Raw genomic sequence first — 20,113 nt, 5'->3', positions numbered from 1 at the left:
CCCTCAATTTACATCAACTAAAGCCATTATTGTAGCGTATTTATGCTCCTGATCAGGGCCATAGTTCTGTATAATGTTGATAATGTCAGAGTAATCGTTCGCCGTCACCTTTTTGTACTAACGGTACGGGTGTTGTATGTTTTAATAGCGATCAGTCACTCATGTTAAGTGGAGTGTAAAACGGTCTATCTGATCTGACATAAATAGACAGTGATAGTAACCCCTGGACTGCCGAAGATGATGAACTATGACAGTGAATAGAACCGAGAGCAAACCCACATGGGTACTTGATAGAAAAATTCTAACTTTGACGATTGATTTGGTTTGGTTTTATTAGTTTAGCGTCCTATTAACTGCCAGGGTCATGTGAGGACATGCAAGGTTTATTTATGGAGGAAAGCCGGAGTACACGGAGAAAACCTATCGACTAACGGTCAATGCCTGACAACTGCCAAACATATGAGATTCGAACACGCAACCCAGAAGGACAGAATGAACGAATAACTAATGAGAATTTTGGCAAGTCAGAAAATATCTTCTATGATAGAATGGACCATTCCTGAAGACATGCTTGAAGTCATTTTTGTTAGAATATTGTCAAAATGAAACACCATAGTTTACTGGATTTGTGCTGGTAGTGTGTCAGAGTTACGTAATAAAACATTTTGCATTGTCAGGTGATTAATTTCGTTATAATACAAAAATATCTTTAGCACCTTCGAAAATTCGTGCCATGCCCCTGTGCTTCTTCGAAACGGCTTGGAATTGCACACACAGAGAAATGACTTTGTTCTAGTGACTTTTTTACGATAATTTCATTAAATGTTGTAATTTTCTTTAAAAAAATTCTCGGTGATTTATTATCGCGGATTCAAATCACTCGAGAATATGTAAAATAAATTGAACGCAAATATATAATGTTGATGTACAAATACATTGAATCATGAATCGTTCAATGTAAAACGTTAATTAACGTACCGATATTGTGATTTTCGACCGAGATCCCGTCCATGGCAATATACTGATAACTGTGTCAAGGTATGCAGTTTATAGATTATTGCTTCTGAGAAATGATATTTTACTATCAAAGGTTTGCGGACACCCAGTGAAAGGCTGAGAACCAAGGCCCGATTTTTCGCTGATCGAGTCTGCCGGGTACATCGATCGTCCATTACAAGTTATTTTATTACTAGGGTATAAACCGTTTCATTCGCGCTGGTCTGGACTATTTTTGAATCTATATCGACTTCACTGATGGTGTACTGTCACAATCTTTTGTGATAATTGTCTATTTAATACAGTAGATAAACAAACTACTTCAGACATTTCCGCATATTTTTCCCCTGCGCTAAATCCCATTTCTGTTGAACAATATAAACTATGGCTTCCATATCCACCACTCTCAGAAACTCTCATATTTACTCTCCAATACTATTTTCCCATATAAAAGCTATATAGATACTGAGTCTTTCGTGTTTTAAACGGTCACTACCTCTCCGAAATGGCTTGTAATTTTTAAAATGGGAATGTAAAACTAGATTGATTATTTCATAGAGTCACAAAAGTTATTAACTTTACGTTAATACTACACTTACAATCACCTTCTTAACAATTTGATTTGATTTTAAATTTAAAAATTTGATTTTGATTTAATTAAATGCTAATTATCATAACGCGGGTCGTGTTATGTTTCCCGCCGTCGTCCTGATAACCGCGCATTAACTGATTATCACTGCGCCAGACGGCAAGACAGCGAAATGAATCTTAAAGATGCTCCACCGCTGACAAATGGTATTTTTTCACTATCAAAAACAGCAGAAGACGATTTAGTATTTTTCTTCGGTTACAAAACTTACTTACTTTACACCATTACCGCCGTTGAAAAGTTTGAGCTTCTAATTTTACTTCAAGTTAAAAATATGAAAAATGATTAATTGCATCCCCAAAAAAAATCCGTGGCATTATATCCTATATGGACTGAAGTACTGATTGCGCATGACCCAAAGGCAAACTAAATTATTTTATATTATTTTTTGTGTTAACTAGACTTATGTATTCACGATTAAACACTAATTATTGTTCAAATGATGAATATAATTTATGCTCTGTCGGCGGTGGAGCATCGTTAAGTGTTAACATAGTGTTACAACAACATCCTCTCTACAGTGATATAGATTTTCGTATATTATTATTGTTTCAATTTTTTTTAGTTTTGTTTCGCAAAGGTAGTTGGCCTTTAAGCTATTTACAACGTACCGAATTCATCAAGCATTTCGGTTCCAGCAAACCATCATACATCATTGTTTGTTTGTTTGTTTGTTTGTTTGATTAATTTACGTCCTATTAACAGCTATGGCCATGTAAGGACGGCCTCCCATGTATGCGGTGTGTTGCGTGTATGTTGTGCGAGGTGCGTGTTTTGGGAGACTGCGGTATATTCATGTTGTGTCCTCTTGTATAGTGGAACTATTGTCCCTTTTATAGTGCTATATCACTGAAGCATGCCGCCGAAGACACCAACAAACACACCCCACCCAGTCACATTATACTGACAACGGGCGAACCAGTCGTCCCACTCCCTGTTTGCTAAGCGCTAAGCAGGAGTAGACAATACATCATTGTATTGAACGGTTATAAATGGTACATATTACACTTAATACGTTGTGTATGCCGTTGAAATATAATGCAGCCATTGTAATTGCGTGAATACATAAATTGCGCCAAATTGTTAAAAAGTGTTTTCGAAAAAATGTGCCAAAATAGCAATGCTTACAGTTTTAACTGAACAAGGTTGACCATATTTGCTGAAATGCCAACGACATCCTAGATGCGGTTATCTTACCAAGCGATCCGTAAATTTCACTTTTTAGTATAATTACATGCCCACTAAAATATTTTTTTAGAGCTCCCATGACTACGCTCAGGAAGGTTCACGCACACAGGGGTTGGTAACAATCGGTCATGGTGTGTAGATATCAGTACATGTATAAAGAAAAATCAATAAAAATAAAGTGGTAGCCGTTAAAAAAACAACTTGACAACAAGTTCTGGGAGGCATTTTCGCTTTCACATGTGTAATAATAAATGAAAATCGTAGTGCCCGATAAAAATGTTTAAAAAAAACCTTAAACCTACCTAAGTATATAGTATATACACAGCATAACCGACCTCTCCAAGCTTATATTTCAAGCCCCTGTGAATAAAAAGATTTGCCGAAATGAATAACAATATTATGTAATATAATTAATAATGCGTAATTAATTAACGTCAACAAATTCTGCTTCATCATAAAGGACATATTGGTCAAACAATTTTGGCACAAACTACCGCGCAAATTTTTTTTTTGTTTATGATATTTTTGGACTTCCCCATTACGATCGTCTAGTTTTCTGGTTCAAAGCCAGCGTCAAAGCAATTTGTTTCTCATTAAATAATTAGTCGCATTGTTACAATAAGACAATATCATGCATAAAAGGTTAATTAAATAGCATATGACGTATTTTGAATTAATCAACATCGGTTATTTATGTAGTGTCTAAGACATGGAGGCGGGACGGACCATTCAGACCGGTACGTATTTAAATAAGATCAGTCTGAAGAACGGGCTATTACTCACTCCTATCGCCGAACACATCGTAATCTGGGTCTAAAACACTATTTATATTTCGATCTATAAAACGCTTATTACGTTGTTTTTCATTAATACCTACGTGTTTATTAAATTTATGGGATTGAGAAACTGTAAACAGGATACGTTTCCTTCATAATTTGGTAACTAACGTGATAAAAAAGAGAAATCATTTGTAATTGCAAGGTTTTCAAGTTCATATTAAATCTTATGATTTCAATACAATATGAAATCGCTCCCAACAATGAGAAGTTCTGTAAAAGATTTTTTACTCTAAAATCAACTAAAAGTATGGCTAAGATATTGTAAAGAATGTAACAATGAATTTTTCAGGAGAAGGAGTATGAATTGCAAAATAATACATGTATAACGAAGAGAGACCAACAACAGGAAGTAGGCATACAACAAACGAGATTAACAACAGGAAGTAGGCGTACAACAAACGAGATCAACAACAGGAAGTAGGCGTACAACAAACGAGATCAACAACAGGAAGTAGGCGTACAACAAACGAGATTAACAACAGGAAGTAGGCATACAACAAACGAGATCAATAACAGGAAGTAGGTGTACAACGAACGAGATCAACAACAGGAAGTAGGTGTACAACAAACGAGATCAACAGCAGGAAGTAGGCGTAAAACAAACGAAATCAACAACAGGAAGTAGGCGTACAACTAACGAAATTCACAACAGGAAGTAGGCATACAACAAACGAGATCAACAACAGGAAGTAGGCGTACAACTAACGAAATTCACAACAGGAAGTAGGCGTACAGCAAACGAGATCAACAACAGGAAGTAGGCGTACAACTAACGAGATCAACAACAGGAAGTAGGCGTACAACAAACGAGATTAACAACAGGAAGTAGGCGTACAACAAACGAGATCAACAACAGGAAGTAGGCGTAAAACAAACGAGATTAACAACAGGAAGTAGGCGTACAACAAACGAGATCAACAACAGGAAGTAGACTTACAACAAACGAGATCAACAACAAGAAGTAGGCGTACAACAAACGAAATCAACAACAAGAAGTAGGCGTACAACAAACGAAATCAACAACTGGAAGTAGGCGTACATCAAACGAGATCAACAACAGGAAGTAGGCGTACAACAAACGAGATCAACAACAGGAAGTAGGCGTACAACAAACGAGATTAACAACAGGAAGTAGGCATACAACAAACGAAATCAACAACTGGAAGTAGGCATACAACAAACTAGATCAACAACAGGAAGTAGGCATACAACAAACGAGATCAACAACAGGAAGTAGGCGTACAACAAACGAGATTAACAACAGGAAGTAGACTTACAACAAACGAGATCAACAACAAGAAGTAGGCGTACAACAAACGAAATCAACAACTGGAAGTAGGCGTACAATTAACGAAATTCACAACAGGAAGTAGACATACAACAAATGAAATCAACGACAGGAAGTAGGCATACACCAAACGAGATCAATAACAGGAAGTAGGTGTACAACAAGCGAGATCATCAACAGGAAGAAGGAGTTCGATGAACGAGATCAAAAACAGGAATTAGGTGTACAACGAACGAGATCAACAACAGGAAGTAGGCGTACAACAAACGAGATCAACAACAGGAAGTAGGTGTACAACGAACAGAGATCAACAACAGGAAGTAGGTGTACAACGAACAGAGATCAACAACAGGAAGTAGGTGTACAACGAACAGAGATCAACAACAGGAAGTAGGTATGCAACGAACAGAGATCAACAACAGGAAGTAGGTATACAACGAACAGAGATCAACAACAGGAAGTAGGTGTACAACAAACGCGATCAACATCAGGAAGTAGGTGTACAACGAACAGAGATCAACAACAGGAAGTATGTATACAACGAACTAGATCAACCACAGGAAGTAGGTGTACAACGAACTAGATCAACAACAGGAAGTAGGTATACAACGAACTAGATCAACCACAGGAAGTAGGTATACAACGAACAGAGATCAACAACAGGAAGTAGGTGTACAACGAACAGAGATCAACAACAGGAAGTAGGTATACAACGAACTAGATCAACCACAGGAAGTAGGTATACAACGAACTAGATCAACCACAGGAAGTAGGTATACAACGAACTAGATCAACCACAGGAAGTAGGTGTACAACGAACAGAGATCAACAACAGGAAGTAGGTATACAACGAACTAGATCAACCACAGGAAGTAGGTATACAACGAACTAGATCAACAACAGGAAGTAGGTATACAACGAACAGAGATCAACAACAGGAAGTAGGTGTACAACGAACAGAGATCAACAACAGGAAGTAGGTATACAACGAACTAGATCAACCACAGGAAGAAGGTATACAACAAACGAGATCAACAACAGGAAGTAGGCGTACAACAAACGAGATCAACAACCGGAAGTAGGTATACAACGAACTAGATCAACAACAGGAAGTAGGCGTACAACGAACTAGATCAACAACAGGAAGTAGGCGTACAACGAACTAGATCAACAACAGGAAATAGGTATACAACGAACTAGATCAACAACAGGAAGTAGGCGTACAACGAACTAGATCAACCACAGGAAGTAGGTATACAACGAACTAGATCAACAACAGGAAGTAGGTATACAACGAACAGAGATCAACAACAGGAAGTAGGTATACAACGAACTAGATCAACAACAGGAAGTAGGTATACAATGAACAGAGATCAACAACAGGAAGTAGGTATACAACGAACAGAGATCAACAACAGGAAGTAGGTATACAACGAACAGAGATCAACAACAGGAAGTAGGTATACAACGAACTAGATCAACAACAGGAAGTAGGTATACAACGAACTAGATCAACCACAGGAAGTAGGTATACAACGAACTAGATCAACCACAGGAAGTAGGTATACAACGAACAGAGATCAACCGAAGGAAGTAGGTGTACAACGAAGAGAGATCAACAACAGGAAGTAGGTATATAACGAACTAGATCAACCACAGGAAGTAGGTATACAACGAACTAGATCAACAACAGGAAGTAGGTATACAACGAACTAGATCAACCACAGGAAGTAGGTATACAACAAACTAGATTAACAACAGGAAGTAGGTGTACAACGAACAGAGATCAACAACAGGAAGTAGGTATACAACGAACTAGATCAACAACAGGAAGTAGGTATACAACGAACTAGATCAACCACAGGAAGTAGGTATACAACGAACTAGATCAACCACAGGAAGTAGGTATACAACAAACGAGATTAACAACAGGAAGTAGACTTACAACAAACGAGATTAACAACAGGAAGTAGGCGTACAACAAACGAGATCAACAACAGGAAGTAGGTGTACAACGAAGAGAGATCAACAACAGGAAGTAGGTATACAACGAACTAGATCAACAACAGGAAGTAGGTATACAACGAACTAGATCAACCACAGGAAGTAGGTATACAACGAACTAGATCAACCACAGGAAGTAGGTATACAACGAACTAGATCAACCACAGGAAGTAGGTATACAACGAACTAGATCAACCACAGGAAGTAGGTATACAACGAACTAGATCAACCACAGGAAGTAGGTATACAACGAACTAGATCAACAACAGGAAGTAGGTATACAACGAACTAGATCAACAACAGGAAGTAGGTATACAACGAACTAGATCAACCACAGGAAGTAGGTATACAACGAACAGAGATCAACCGAAGGAAGTAGGTATACAACGAACAGAGATCAACAACAGGAAGTAGGTATACAACGAACAGAGATCAACAACAGGAAGTAGGTATACAACGAACTAGATCAACCACAGGAAGTAGGTATACAACGAACTAGATCAACAACAGGAAGTAGGTATACAACGAACTAGATCAACCACAGGAAGTAGGTATACAACGAACTAGATCAACCACAGGAAGTAGGTATACAACGAACTAGATCAACAACAGGAAGTAGGTATACAACGAACTAGATCAACCACAGGAAGTAGGGTAGGTGTACAACAAACAGAGACCAGCAACAGGAATAAGATATTGCTTTGAATTTGAACATCGATCTCAGTAACCTTCAAGGAAGTCTCTGCGGGCCAGCGATTGGTCATGCAGTGTTGTCTTCTGAACTGCCTTCAGTTTTGCTATGACATATATCGAGGAAACTAAGTGTATAAACGGAAGGAATACTAAAGATGAAAAAGAACATAAAATCCACAAAAACATTATATGGCGTAGTTGTAAACTGTCCCGGCTGGATGCATTGCTACTGGGTAAACACTTGATGTCTAATGTACACAGTTTGGTGATAACTTGGAGATAATTTCGGTGGCTCGTGGATCCATAACTGACCATGGCCTACTAAAACCCTAAGACACTGACAACTGACCATGACCACCTTTAATAAAGGGGACGTTGACCTTATTAAAGACAATGGTCTCATTAATATATCACATCTACCGACAAAGATTCGACATGATTGGTTGTAGGTTAATACAATAGCGTCGGTTATAGACGAACAATCTACTGAGGCAATCGGCTGGGCCAACCACTTGTGACGTTATAGACACAAAACAAGATAGAGCATTCTTCTGGGGCAGTCAAACAGAGCAATGAAGACTTCAACACGACCGAGACAGCACTAAATCAACTCTTCACATCGTGGAATATAGAGGACATTTTATTATGACGTCAAAGCAATGGCAAAAACACATATGTGATTGCGACCTACCCAACACCTCGTCCCGATCACAAGGGTCAATAATATATATGCAAGTCGATCTTTTACTGTACACAGGAGCGAGAAACGGGTGAATACCCATCAATTAAACATGTTCATAAGCAAGTTTGTAAGACTAAATCCTGTGAACCAATTGATATTACCCTTCATAACCCATGTTTCCTCTGGTTCTGTGGATGCTTAATCATTGAATAAGTGAATATTCCATCCAGTCGTTGTTTTTATTGTAGAAGCAGTTAGAATTTACGTCCAGTCCATACCCGTATTGTGAAGAGCTTCATTAAAACTGTCGTTGTCAAATCACTGTATACATTCATTACCACATGAAGAAACAAAGATATTAGATATTTACAACTTCACAACCACCACATTAGGTGTGTAATCTTACCAAACACATTTGACATAGGTCAGTACATAACCGACAGTCGCTTATTTTGACCTCATTATTGTTATGACGTCATTCTTAAAATGAAAAATGACGTCATAATCAAAATAACGTCATAATTAAAATGACGTAATAACAAGTGGCTGGCAATCCTGTACTGAAGACTACTAGCTCGAATCGTATGGTAAGGTTATATTGATGTTATACAGTGGGTTGGAGTGAAAATGTAAATATTTGGGTATGACGTCACCAATAGGAAATATAAGTCTCGTTCGCTTGCGATCATAGGAAGTCACTTGGAAACTGGCAATCATTTTGTATGGTGACTGCTTGCAGCGATGATTATACTTGCTATAAATTTGAAATATTTGTCAATATATAATGAGACTGATGTCGGCAAACTTGAGCCGACATACACAGTTAATTTTTTTTCCTGATACATGTATTTAGCAACGACGCCCTTAGAGAAATATATAAAGAGATATTTATCGACACATAAAGCTTTACTAATGAACCATTGTACCGAGGCTTTCTATTTTTATACAAGCGTCAATGTTTACTGTACAGACATATGTTATATGTATGTGAAAATAAGGAGACCGCAGATCCACGTCAGCATGTGACAAATGACTAAATCTCCATACAAGAATGCGTTTACTTATTATTTGTGTAAGTACCCTAACGTGTAAGTCTGTAAATAGGTGTATCGCCCTATCCAGTCCATCAATACCTGGCTCAGGTGTGGTGTGCGGATCCGAATTAGGATTTCTCCGCCAGGGACCAACGCAGAGCTGTTGTGACGTTACTAGTCAGCATGTGACAAATGACTAAATCTCCATACACTTTTCAAATTTACTGAATAAATAAAAATGTTTCATTATTGTCATTAATAGAATGCGTTTACTTATTATTTGTGTAAGTACCCTAACGTGTAAGTCTGTAAATAGGTGTATCGCCCTATCCAGTCCATCAATACCTGGCTCAGGTGTGGTGTGCGGATCCGAATTAGGATTTCTCCGCCAGGGACCAACGCAGAGCTGTTGTGACGTTACAGGCTACGGTGTCTCGCGGACCTTGGTCTCCAAAAACACGGGACTCTCACCTTCGACGGTCCTCATTATGATTTATGCGCAAATATAAAACTGTAATTACGACTGCGATATGTAAAATATTTACCTGGGCGCGAACTGTGTTTGATGACCATACATCAAAAGAAAGAGACGTGTTATATTTGAGCATATATTCTTAGATTTCTGAACGCCAATGTCTTTTTGTTTTCTGAAACATAATGCAAATTTATCAAATCGATGCGGCTTCTCTATGCCCTTTTTACAGACAGTATCAATTTATCATACGCAAGGCATTGGAAGTGGAGGAGATACGGAGTTTATGGAGAAAAACCAACGACCTACGGCCGAAGCCCTAATATTTGTTCCAGAGTAGGATTGTGCTATTTATATCTAATTTAAGAAACGCATAATTTCATGGCATTGCTTAAGAAGAAGTTAATCTATCAATAAACCCCAGGGTCATTTAAAGGGCGGACGACAGCCAGAGTACCCGGAGAAAAAAAATCGGCCTTTTTGTCATATAAACCACTCGGTCATCGTGATACCTTGTTAGTTTTCATTTCTTTCCTAAAAAGTCAGTATTAAGTATCTTTACTTTAGATATCTTGTACATGCATACATACGTCAAAGACATGTTAAAGTCTAGGTATATACAAATATTCGATTATGTTTGTACACATTTCATACCATGGTTACAATCTTTCATCAGCATTCGGTAATTATTTTTGTCACTGAAAAATTCAACAGTGCGCGGTATATCTGCTTCCTCTAGGAAAAATAGTGTAACTGGTACCAGAGCACGAAACGGGACATAAACAACGTATAACACATTACCTCATTTTAGGATTTTCTTTTTCTCTACATAGATGTTCATTAAATAATCCGAACGTTTTTATTTCATTGAGAAAGTGTTCAAACTTCAAATAATCACTTAATTCTATCGATAATTTATCGCCACAAAATTGGACCAGTTGTTCTATTGAACACATTCACTTGTATGTTATAATGCTCTCAATTACCCGAGAACATCACAATGCCAATTTCCTTTCCCATTTTCGGATAAGACCGGAGCTACAAAACTAAGCTTTGGTACCAATAGACTATGGTATAGAGGTATCAGACTGTGTTCTGGTACCAATAGACTATGTCCTGGTACCAATAGACTTTGTTCTGGTACCAATAGACTGTGTCCTGGTACCAACAGACTATGTCCTGGTACCAATAGACTATGTCCTGGTACCAATAGACTGTGTTCTGGTACCAATAGACTATGCCCTGGTACCAATAGACTATGTCCTGGTACCAATAGACTATGTCCTGGTACCAATAGACTATGTTCTGGTACCAATAGACTATGCCCTGGTACCAACAGACTGTGTTCTGGTCCAATAGACTATATTCTGGTACCAATAGACTATGTTCTGGTACCAGTAGAATATGTTCTGGTACCAATAGACTATGTTCTGGTACCAATAGACTATGTCCTGGTACCAATAGACTATGTCCTGGTACCAACAGACTATGTCCTGGTACCAATAGACTATGTTCTGGTACCAATACACTATGTCCTGGTACCAACAGACTATGTTCTGGTACCAGTAGAATATGTTCTGGTACCAATAGACTATGTCCTGGTACCATTAGACTGTGTTCTGGTACCAATAGACTATATCCTGGTACCAATAGACTATGTCCTGGTACCAATAGACTGTGTTCTGGTACCAGACTGTGTTCTTGTACCAATAGACTATATCCTGGTACCGATAGAATATGTCCTGGTACCAATAGACTGTGTTCTGGTACCAATAGACTATGTCCTGGTACCATTAGACTGTGTTCTGGTACCAGACTGTGTTCTTGTACCAATAGACTATATCCTGGTACCGATAGAATATGTCCTGATACCAATAGACTGTGTTCTGGTACCAATAGACTATGTCCTGGTACCATTAGACTGTGTTCTGGTACCAGACTGTGTTCTTGTACCAATAGACTATATCCTGGTACCGATAGAATATGTCCTGGTACCAATAGACTGTGTTCTGGTACCAGACTGTGTTCTTGTACCAATAGACTATATCCTGGTACCGATAGAATATGTCCTGGTACCAATAGACTGTGTTCTGGTACCAATAGACTATGTCCTGGTACCATTAGAGTGTGTTCTGGTACCAGACTGTGTTCTTGTACCAATAGACTATATCCTGGTACCGATAGAATATGTCCTGGTACCAATAGACTGTGTTCTGGTACCAATAGACTATGTCCTAGTACCAATAGACTTTGTTCTGGTACCAATAGACTGTGTCCTGGTACCAACAGACTATGTCCTGGTACCAATAGAATATGTTCTGGTACCAATAGACTATGCCCTGGTACCAATAGACTATGCCCTGGTACCAACAGACTGTGTTCTGGTACCAATAGACTATATCCTGGTACCGATAGACTATGTCCTGGTACCAATAGATTGTGTTCTGGTACCAATAGACTATGCCCTGGTACCAATAGACTATGTCCTGGTACCAACAGACTGTGTTCTGGTACCAATAGACTATGTCCTGGTACCAACAGACTGTGTTCTGGTACCAATAGACTATGTCCTGGTACCAATAGACTATGTCCTGGTACCAATTGACTATGTCCTGGTACCAACAGACTGTGTTTTGGTACCAATAGACAATGTCCTGGTACCAATAGACTGTGTCCTGGTACCAATAGACTATGTTCTGGTACCAACAGACTGTGTCCTGGTACCAACAGACTGTGTCCTGGTACCAATAGACTATGCCCTGGTACCAATAGACTTTGTCCTGGTACCAATAGACTATGTTCTGGTACCAATATACTATGCCCTTGTACCAATAGACTGTGTTCTGGTACAAATAGACTATGTCCTGCTACCAACAGACTGTGTCCTGGTACCAATAGACTATGCCCTGGTACCAATAGACAATGCCCTGGTACCAATAGACTATGTTCTGGTACCAATATACTATGCCCTTGTTACCAATAGACTATGTTCTGGTACCAATAGACTATGTCCTGGTACCAATAGACTGTGTTCTGGTACCAATAGACTATGCCCTGGTACCAATAGACTATGTCCTGGTACCAACAGACTGTGTTCTGGTACCAATAGACTATGTCCTGGTACCAATAGACTGTGTTCTGGTACCAATAGACTATGTCCTGGTACCAATAGACTATGTTCTGGTACCAACAGACTGTGTCCTGGTACCAACAGACTGTGTTCTGGTACCAATAGACTATGTCCTGGTACCAATAGACTGTGTCCTGGTACCAATAGACTATGTTCTGGTACCAACAGACTGTGTTCTGGTACCAAAAGACTATGTCCTGGTACCAAGAGACTATGTCCTGGTACCAATAGACTTTGTCCTGGTACCAATAGACTATGTTCTGGTACCAAGATACTATGCCCTTGTACCAATAGACTGTGTTCTGGTACAAATAGACAATGCCCTGGTACCAATAGACTATGTCCTGGTACCAAGAGACTATGTCCTGGTACCAATAGACTTTGTCCTGGTACCAATAGACTATGTTCTGGTACCAAGATACTATGCCCTTGTACCAATAGACAATGCCCTGGTACCAATAGACTATGTCCTGGTACCAATAGACTATGTCCTGGTACCAATAGACTATGTTCTGATACCAAAAGGCTGTGCTATGTGTGTAAATAATCATATCATAGCATTATTTTCGCTTGAGTTTTTCACAATGTACCAGTGATTTACAAGGAACTAGTCGTAGGTCGGTGTTTATTTTTTTGTATCTTAGAATTTCGTCTCTCCAAAAGGATGTGGCATATCATTGAATGACCATAGCTCTACAAAGGACGCAAGACAAAATGACACTAAATCCTTATTGTCCGCTAAATATTCCACTATAGAGGGGTTGGATCGGAACGATCATCAGGAAATAGGTGTTCGGAGGTTCCGGATTCAATCACCGAACTTCGATCTGGTCGCTACATTTTATCCACTCTACTTAACTAAAATATCATCACAATTTTGCAGTAAGTCACTATGTACGAAAATGAGCAGGTAAATATGCCAATAGACAGCTGAAGGGATTAGCGTTTCTGTATCATGTTTAGAGATTCCGGGTTCGAAACCGGTCTAATTGATGCATATTTCCACTTCTTAGATACCAAACCGATATTGATGTTTCAAAATAATGCAAAATAATCCCTGACCGCCCGCTCTATGTGTGAGCCACTTACGCTAATAATCACAGTAGGTATGAACTTTAAAGTTTAAAATCCTTGGCGAGAGGTTTTACACCCGGGCTGAGCAGCGGCGAGGCCTCTATAGTACATGGATTATCTCCCCTGATCTGGCAGACTTTGGGACCAGGGTACGCTCGATATCTACCCGAGATCTACCCAATACCTGCCCAACCCACCTGCTACATTCACACCTGACAGTTCGTTTCGTTTTCTCGTGGATTTATTACAGTTCGCTTACAGGTAGGTTCAATTTCATAATATTTTCTCATAAATTAATATTAGTAAATTAAAATCATTGGAATATCAATGCTGATTTTAATATGTAACACTTTCGATTATTACCGTGAAATTTTTGGTGTGTATACATGTATGTATATACAAATGTTGAACTGCTTAGCTCTATAACACGTAGCATTCGTGGCTGAGCCGATTGAATAAACTCAATTATATGTATATTATCAACGGTTTATGATTTTTATAAAGTTTATCCAAGATTTGAAATCGTATATTATTATGATACAGAATATTGATAACATTACATCCTGTCGGAACATCAAAAGTTTTAACTTATTTGTTCATGGAAGTAACAAGATAGTGATTTCTTCTTACTAAAGTATCATCGTGTTTTAGCAGTAGTTGATCTTTACTTTCATTGTGAATTCAATTTCAATTGATAGTTTATTTTTTTTATGATACATTTCACATTTTCGTTCATAGAAATACTTCGTTGCGATAAATTGATAGATTATTTAACAGTTCACGCCTGTTGTGCAACTGGTATCCGTAAGCTGTTTTCATTATATGCGATATGTATCACAGAATTATACAACTATTTTAAATACGTATATTAAACAGTGTCTTTTTGTTCTATTGGAACAAAAAAAAAGACAATTATTGTTGTAAAAGCAATGAAAAGAATTTCATGAAAAATAATTTCGTTGGGAATTTTATTTTCAAATTCTTAAATCCATATAATACCCGTTTTCAGATTGTAAAAGACAAATGTCATAATTTCTTACAACAAAAACATGGAAATAAATGTAATCGATATATAAAAGAATCGCCGCCTACAATTTGATTACTTTTTATATTGTAAAATCACACAATATTCGACTGGATAAGATAGAAGTTGTACATGTTTTACGGCTAGCTATAATGACTTCGTGAACTATCTTATTTCAATAATTCAATAGTCTTGACAAGGAAATCCCGGCATGTTATTGCATAAAACGCGCAAAAAATGCATCTGTTATTTTTTTATTTCTACATCCGAAGTATATACAGAAAAGAAGGATAAATAATTAAACAAATATCGTAATAAAATTGGTAAAATGTAAGTCATAACATTGTTTGTCTACCGTATATCAAGCATTTTCCTAAAATTTGGGTTTATGAAGACTGCAATGTGGATACTATGGAAGATTGGTAACACGGCGGCTTTCCGAACAACCTCAACAAAAAACACAACAGATACGCTCTTTTCATGAAATTCCCGAAGTCTACATTTCCCTGAAAATCGGAAAGCGACAGATAAAACTTTTTCTGGATGTCTGGAAACTTAGAGTTCAAAAGTTGTAATAGTGGATTTTGGCGCAGAGTTGTCATAGATACCATAAACCACCCCACCCATGGAAACAATAATATGTGTCTTTCCCGCGGATACGATATGGAAACAACATTAGAATGATAACCTACGGGCTACATGTACAGTATACAGTTGTGCTTTAAAATCACACCTTTTATTTTCTGGTGATAACGCATTGATTTGCACAACACAGAATTGATAACTACTTGTACAGCATGATAAATCAAGACAAAAACGCGACAACACTGTACCTCGTTCAAATTAAAAAGTAATTTATTTACTTATTTTTAGAAACTTGTTGACTTGACAAGAGACGTACAAATATATGCCAGTACGTGTTTAAACCGTATTCAGCCGAAAAATGTCACCTTTTTTCCCCACAGGGACCTGGCACGAAAATTTGTAACCAACTATAATATGTATATATGTATACTGTTAGTTTAAACAAATCGTGCCAGTTCCCTGTGTTTTTCCCTGTGTACATTTTTTTTTTAAATTGAAGATTGAAGCCAAGCCAGTTTTCAAACTCGACCAAGCATTGTAAAGCTCACTTCGGGTTCTTGTGCATAGGAGCAAAAACCCGAAATAGCAATCAATCAATCAATCAATCAATCATTCAATATTTTATTTTAGTGTCACGCATCGTAAAAATATACAGCCATTGATAAAATAAATGTACAGGTACATTTTTGATGCCCAGCCGATATCAGCTTATGAGACACTTATGAAAATGTACATGGAGTTAAAAATACTCATTGTTATACATATTAAAACTATGTTAAAAGTCACATGTGAAGCACAGCACAAAAGTAAAATTTCATCATGATATCATTAAAAAATAGCATTCAAGGGGGATCTGAAACTTAAAGCTCCGAATGAAAAACAAATAAACAAACAAAATGATAGATACCGGGTATGTACCATCGTTTCATTCTAGATAACTATAAAGTATATGTTCTAGGTTTTCGGATAATAGAATATTTGTTTTTCTTGTTCGTTTTTTCTTTTTAATTCATATTTACCATCATTTCCTATTTCAACATACTAAATTCCTGTTTCCAATCAACTACTTAAACTACAATTTCGAGATCCTCAGTTTGTCATATACTGTGAAATCATTCATTTTCTCTGGGCTCAATTTTCGCGAATTTTGAAATTTTAAAATTTCCTTAGTACTTATTTCGTAGAGAAGGCAAGAAGCCCACGAAAATAAAACCCCACAAAAAATAATGATTTCACAATATATGTATAAAAATTATTGATTCAGCCGTACATAACTGAATGTATCCAAAATCATGGTAAAATTGCTTAGAAACAATGAGCGAGAAAGTCTAGCCTTTAGCTCTGTACTTTTTGGTGTTTTAACTCCCTTATACAGTATTCAGGATTTTCCACTGTCACGAAATATTTTGATACCGAATGTGTTAACTTTGTTTAAAGTCACTTGTGATAAGTGAATAAGATTTTTATCAAAAGCAAGGTACCATAATAGTCGGTCAAAATTGAATTTCAGTGAAAATAAAAGTTAGTTTTTTTCCTCCTGATAACAAATGTGCTCACAAATATTGAAACTGTTCGGACAACACTCGGGAACAACACGACCTAAAATCGAAATCGTAGTTTTCATATATTAATGATGTTAATGGAATAAACATGTTTATGCCTTTTTACCTTCGTTAATTAATATCCTCTCTTTGAATGCATATATTTACAAAAGTTCGTATCGCTAATTTTAGCAATAATTAGGACAGTTTGTATCGAGCAGGGTATGCATTTAAAATCAATTTAGATGCGACGTAAATGTCGCTTTATTATTAAAATTCGTTAATTAACGGCACAGGATTTTTTTTTTCATTAAGAGAGTCGGATGAGTTTTGTTTTAGGCAGGGTAAGTGTATTTTTACTAGGTTTTAAACTAATTCAAAATTTTATTTGTGGTTATACTGCAAATAACCATGGGAAAATTCGAAGTAAGAATTAATTAACTCCTGCGATCATTTACTTCTTAATTTGGCGAGTTAAAAGAATAACTGATAGAGTGACAGAAAAAGAATTTAGCATTTACAAAACCCTAAACTCCTTATCACGAGTCAATTCATGAAGAGCGGAATACTTACCAACAGCACAATCATTGCGTATAAAACATATTTTTTTCAATCTCAAATATGTATTCAATTCACATCATAAAAATAAAAAATCGAGTCTTACTGAAAATCGCAAAATAGAAATTTAAATTAGACACGAGTTTAGTTAATTCTGAATTGAGAAGATAATGATTTTTTTAATAGATCGTTTAACATACAGTTAAACATTTCTACAATCAAAATGTATGAATTGAGATAAAAAAAGAAAGATACAATTGTGCTATACAATATATACTATAGATGACGTAACGCTCATGTCAATATCATGACGTCATCCTAGACTCTCAGCCAATGAAAACAATTGACATATGTAAAAAAAAATCAAATAGATTCTAGTCTTTTTGTTATATTTTTTAAAAAGAGTTAACATGTGTCAATCGAGAATTGTATTTGGCATTCTTGTTGCCTTTATCCCGAAGCATTGAGTTGTATACGGTTTAGCATAATAAACGATCTGCCAATCATGTTTAAGTGTTGTTCCTACACAGGGTAGGATATTGCACGTTATAATGTCATGAAAAAAAAAATCATTTCCCTATGAACCACTTTAGGTCGCAGTACAAATTACACACGTGGGCCGACAGAAATAGTTTTCATCTAAATTGACATCAGATGTGTCATTAAATATTCATTTAAACTCATCTGTATTAAAAAAGAAGCGTAGTTAGATATTAAATATTAACGCGTCTCGGAAGCTTTGGAAAACAAATACCATCATTGCCATTGCTCGGTGATTATCTGTTTGATGGAAGTGGTGGGCGGGAATTGTAGACCGTGGTGCGTGCTTAATATGCTTCCTTTAATGGGAATACTTTTATATACACAAACAGTATAATACCTTTTCACGTTCATTTCCAGCACCACAAGACCTTAAAGCACTGACAGTGGTGACTAATGGCTCTATTGATAACGCCACTGACTCTGTTGGTAACAGTATTGGTTCTTATAAGGCCACAAAAAATAATATATCTGTTAAGGGTTACCCTATCGACCCTAATTTTTTACCCCGACCCTAATTTTTTACCCCGACCCTAATTTTTTCCACTTTTCTACGAAAAAAAATAAAAGTTGGGATTTCGATCTCGGGCTCCGGTTCCGGCCATTGTTTTAGAGAGAAAGACACTTTTAAAAAAATCCTCCCTACCTACCGACCCCCCTTTTTTTTTGCCAATGTAACCCTAAACAGACATATATTTTTTTGGCCTAACATGACCACAGTAATACTGACTTAACGTTTTTGACTCTAGTACAGTGGACAGGTGTTTCCGATACTTGTGACAGTGAGTATAGCAGCAAACTTACTGACTCTAGTGTGGTAATTGCACGTGTGCATTGAGAAAAATTAGCTGTGTCCTCTTGCGATAGCGGAAACTCCGGTTCCTAGTATAGCGCGCGCTACCTTGTAACTATCACTACGACAACCGTCAGGGCAGAGTTGGGGTAAATTATTGATAGGCGGAATTGATAGAGAGGAATGATTAATTTCAGATAACTGAAGACAGTACAAGGTGATCAAACGCTGTTAAACGAATTATATTACTGTATATATGTATTATATATTTCATATCATACTTCTATACAAACGGTAACTTTGCTGTAAAACGGCACTCATATGTTAGTCATGCCTAGCATTCGATAAGCTGCAAGCAAGTCTATTTCCAGTATGATTAAGGCAAATCAGGTTTGGATAAAACTAACATGAAGTATTGTCTTATAATCACCTCGTCCGTCCGTAATCCTATTGTAGTGCAGACCATATTGTTAAATACCAGTATACTGAATGGCCACAGTAGGATTATCGTAGCCACTCATCGGGGTGAGGAAAATATTATGACATTGCCATGTGCTTCTGTGCTATATTTAATCTTAATGGCACAAACGTCACGGCGTTTTTTGTTTCTGTCTTGTCAGCTGTAAAGTCGAAAAGAAGAAGTGCCTAATTTAATACAAATCTCTGGCTGCATTTGGGGCTTTAAATCCGCAAAGTCGGTGAACTAATGACCGGAATTGAATTGTTTTTAAAACATGTTGTTTGATAGCTGAAAGACTGCTGCGAATTTACCTCCCTGGATCCGAATTATGTGATATTTATAGAAGTGACACTGATAAAATGCGGGATTAATCCGGTATTTAAGCTGTCATGTCCAAGTTAAGATCTGCAAGCGATAAAAATGTGCATTGTCATATAATCTACCTTTCAGAAAATTCGATGACGCATTCTTTCTTATTAAAACTGCATACCCTTTCAATAAGGATGCCCCTGTCTCCATAACAAACTTTCCCTCTACATATAACAAACGTTTCTCTCTAATTT

At 37.2% G+C, this 20,113-nt stretch overlaps 1 protein-coding gene across 1 annotated transcript; it reads left to right on the top strand.

Moving 5' to 3' along the window:
• The first annotated feature begins 3,542 nt into the window (after positions 1–3,542).
• On the top strand, positions 3,543–13,571 carry LOC138324466 (zonadhesin-like). The gene is made up of 5 exons (XM_069269529.1): positions 3,543–3,635; positions 3,962–4,021; positions 5,073–5,245; positions 10,996–12,860; positions 12,892–13,571. The coding sequence occupies exons 1-5, from the start codon at positions 3,543–3,545 to the stop codon at positions 13,569–13,571; spliced, it is 2,871 nt and encodes a 956-aa protein (XP_069125630.1).
• The last annotated feature ends 6,542 nt before the right edge of the window (positions 13,572–20,113 follow it).

Source organism: Argopecten irradians, chromosome 5, assembly GCF_041381155.1.
Source record: "Argopecten irradians isolate NY chromosome 5, Ai_NY, whole genome shotgun sequence".
In the NCBI taxonomy this organism is placed as follows: Eukaryota; Metazoa; Mollusca; class Bivalvia; order Pectinida; family Pectinidae; genus Argopecten; species Argopecten irradians.
Note: the sequence above shows the minus strand (reverse complement) of the source record. Positions and strands in the feature narration are given on the sequence as shown.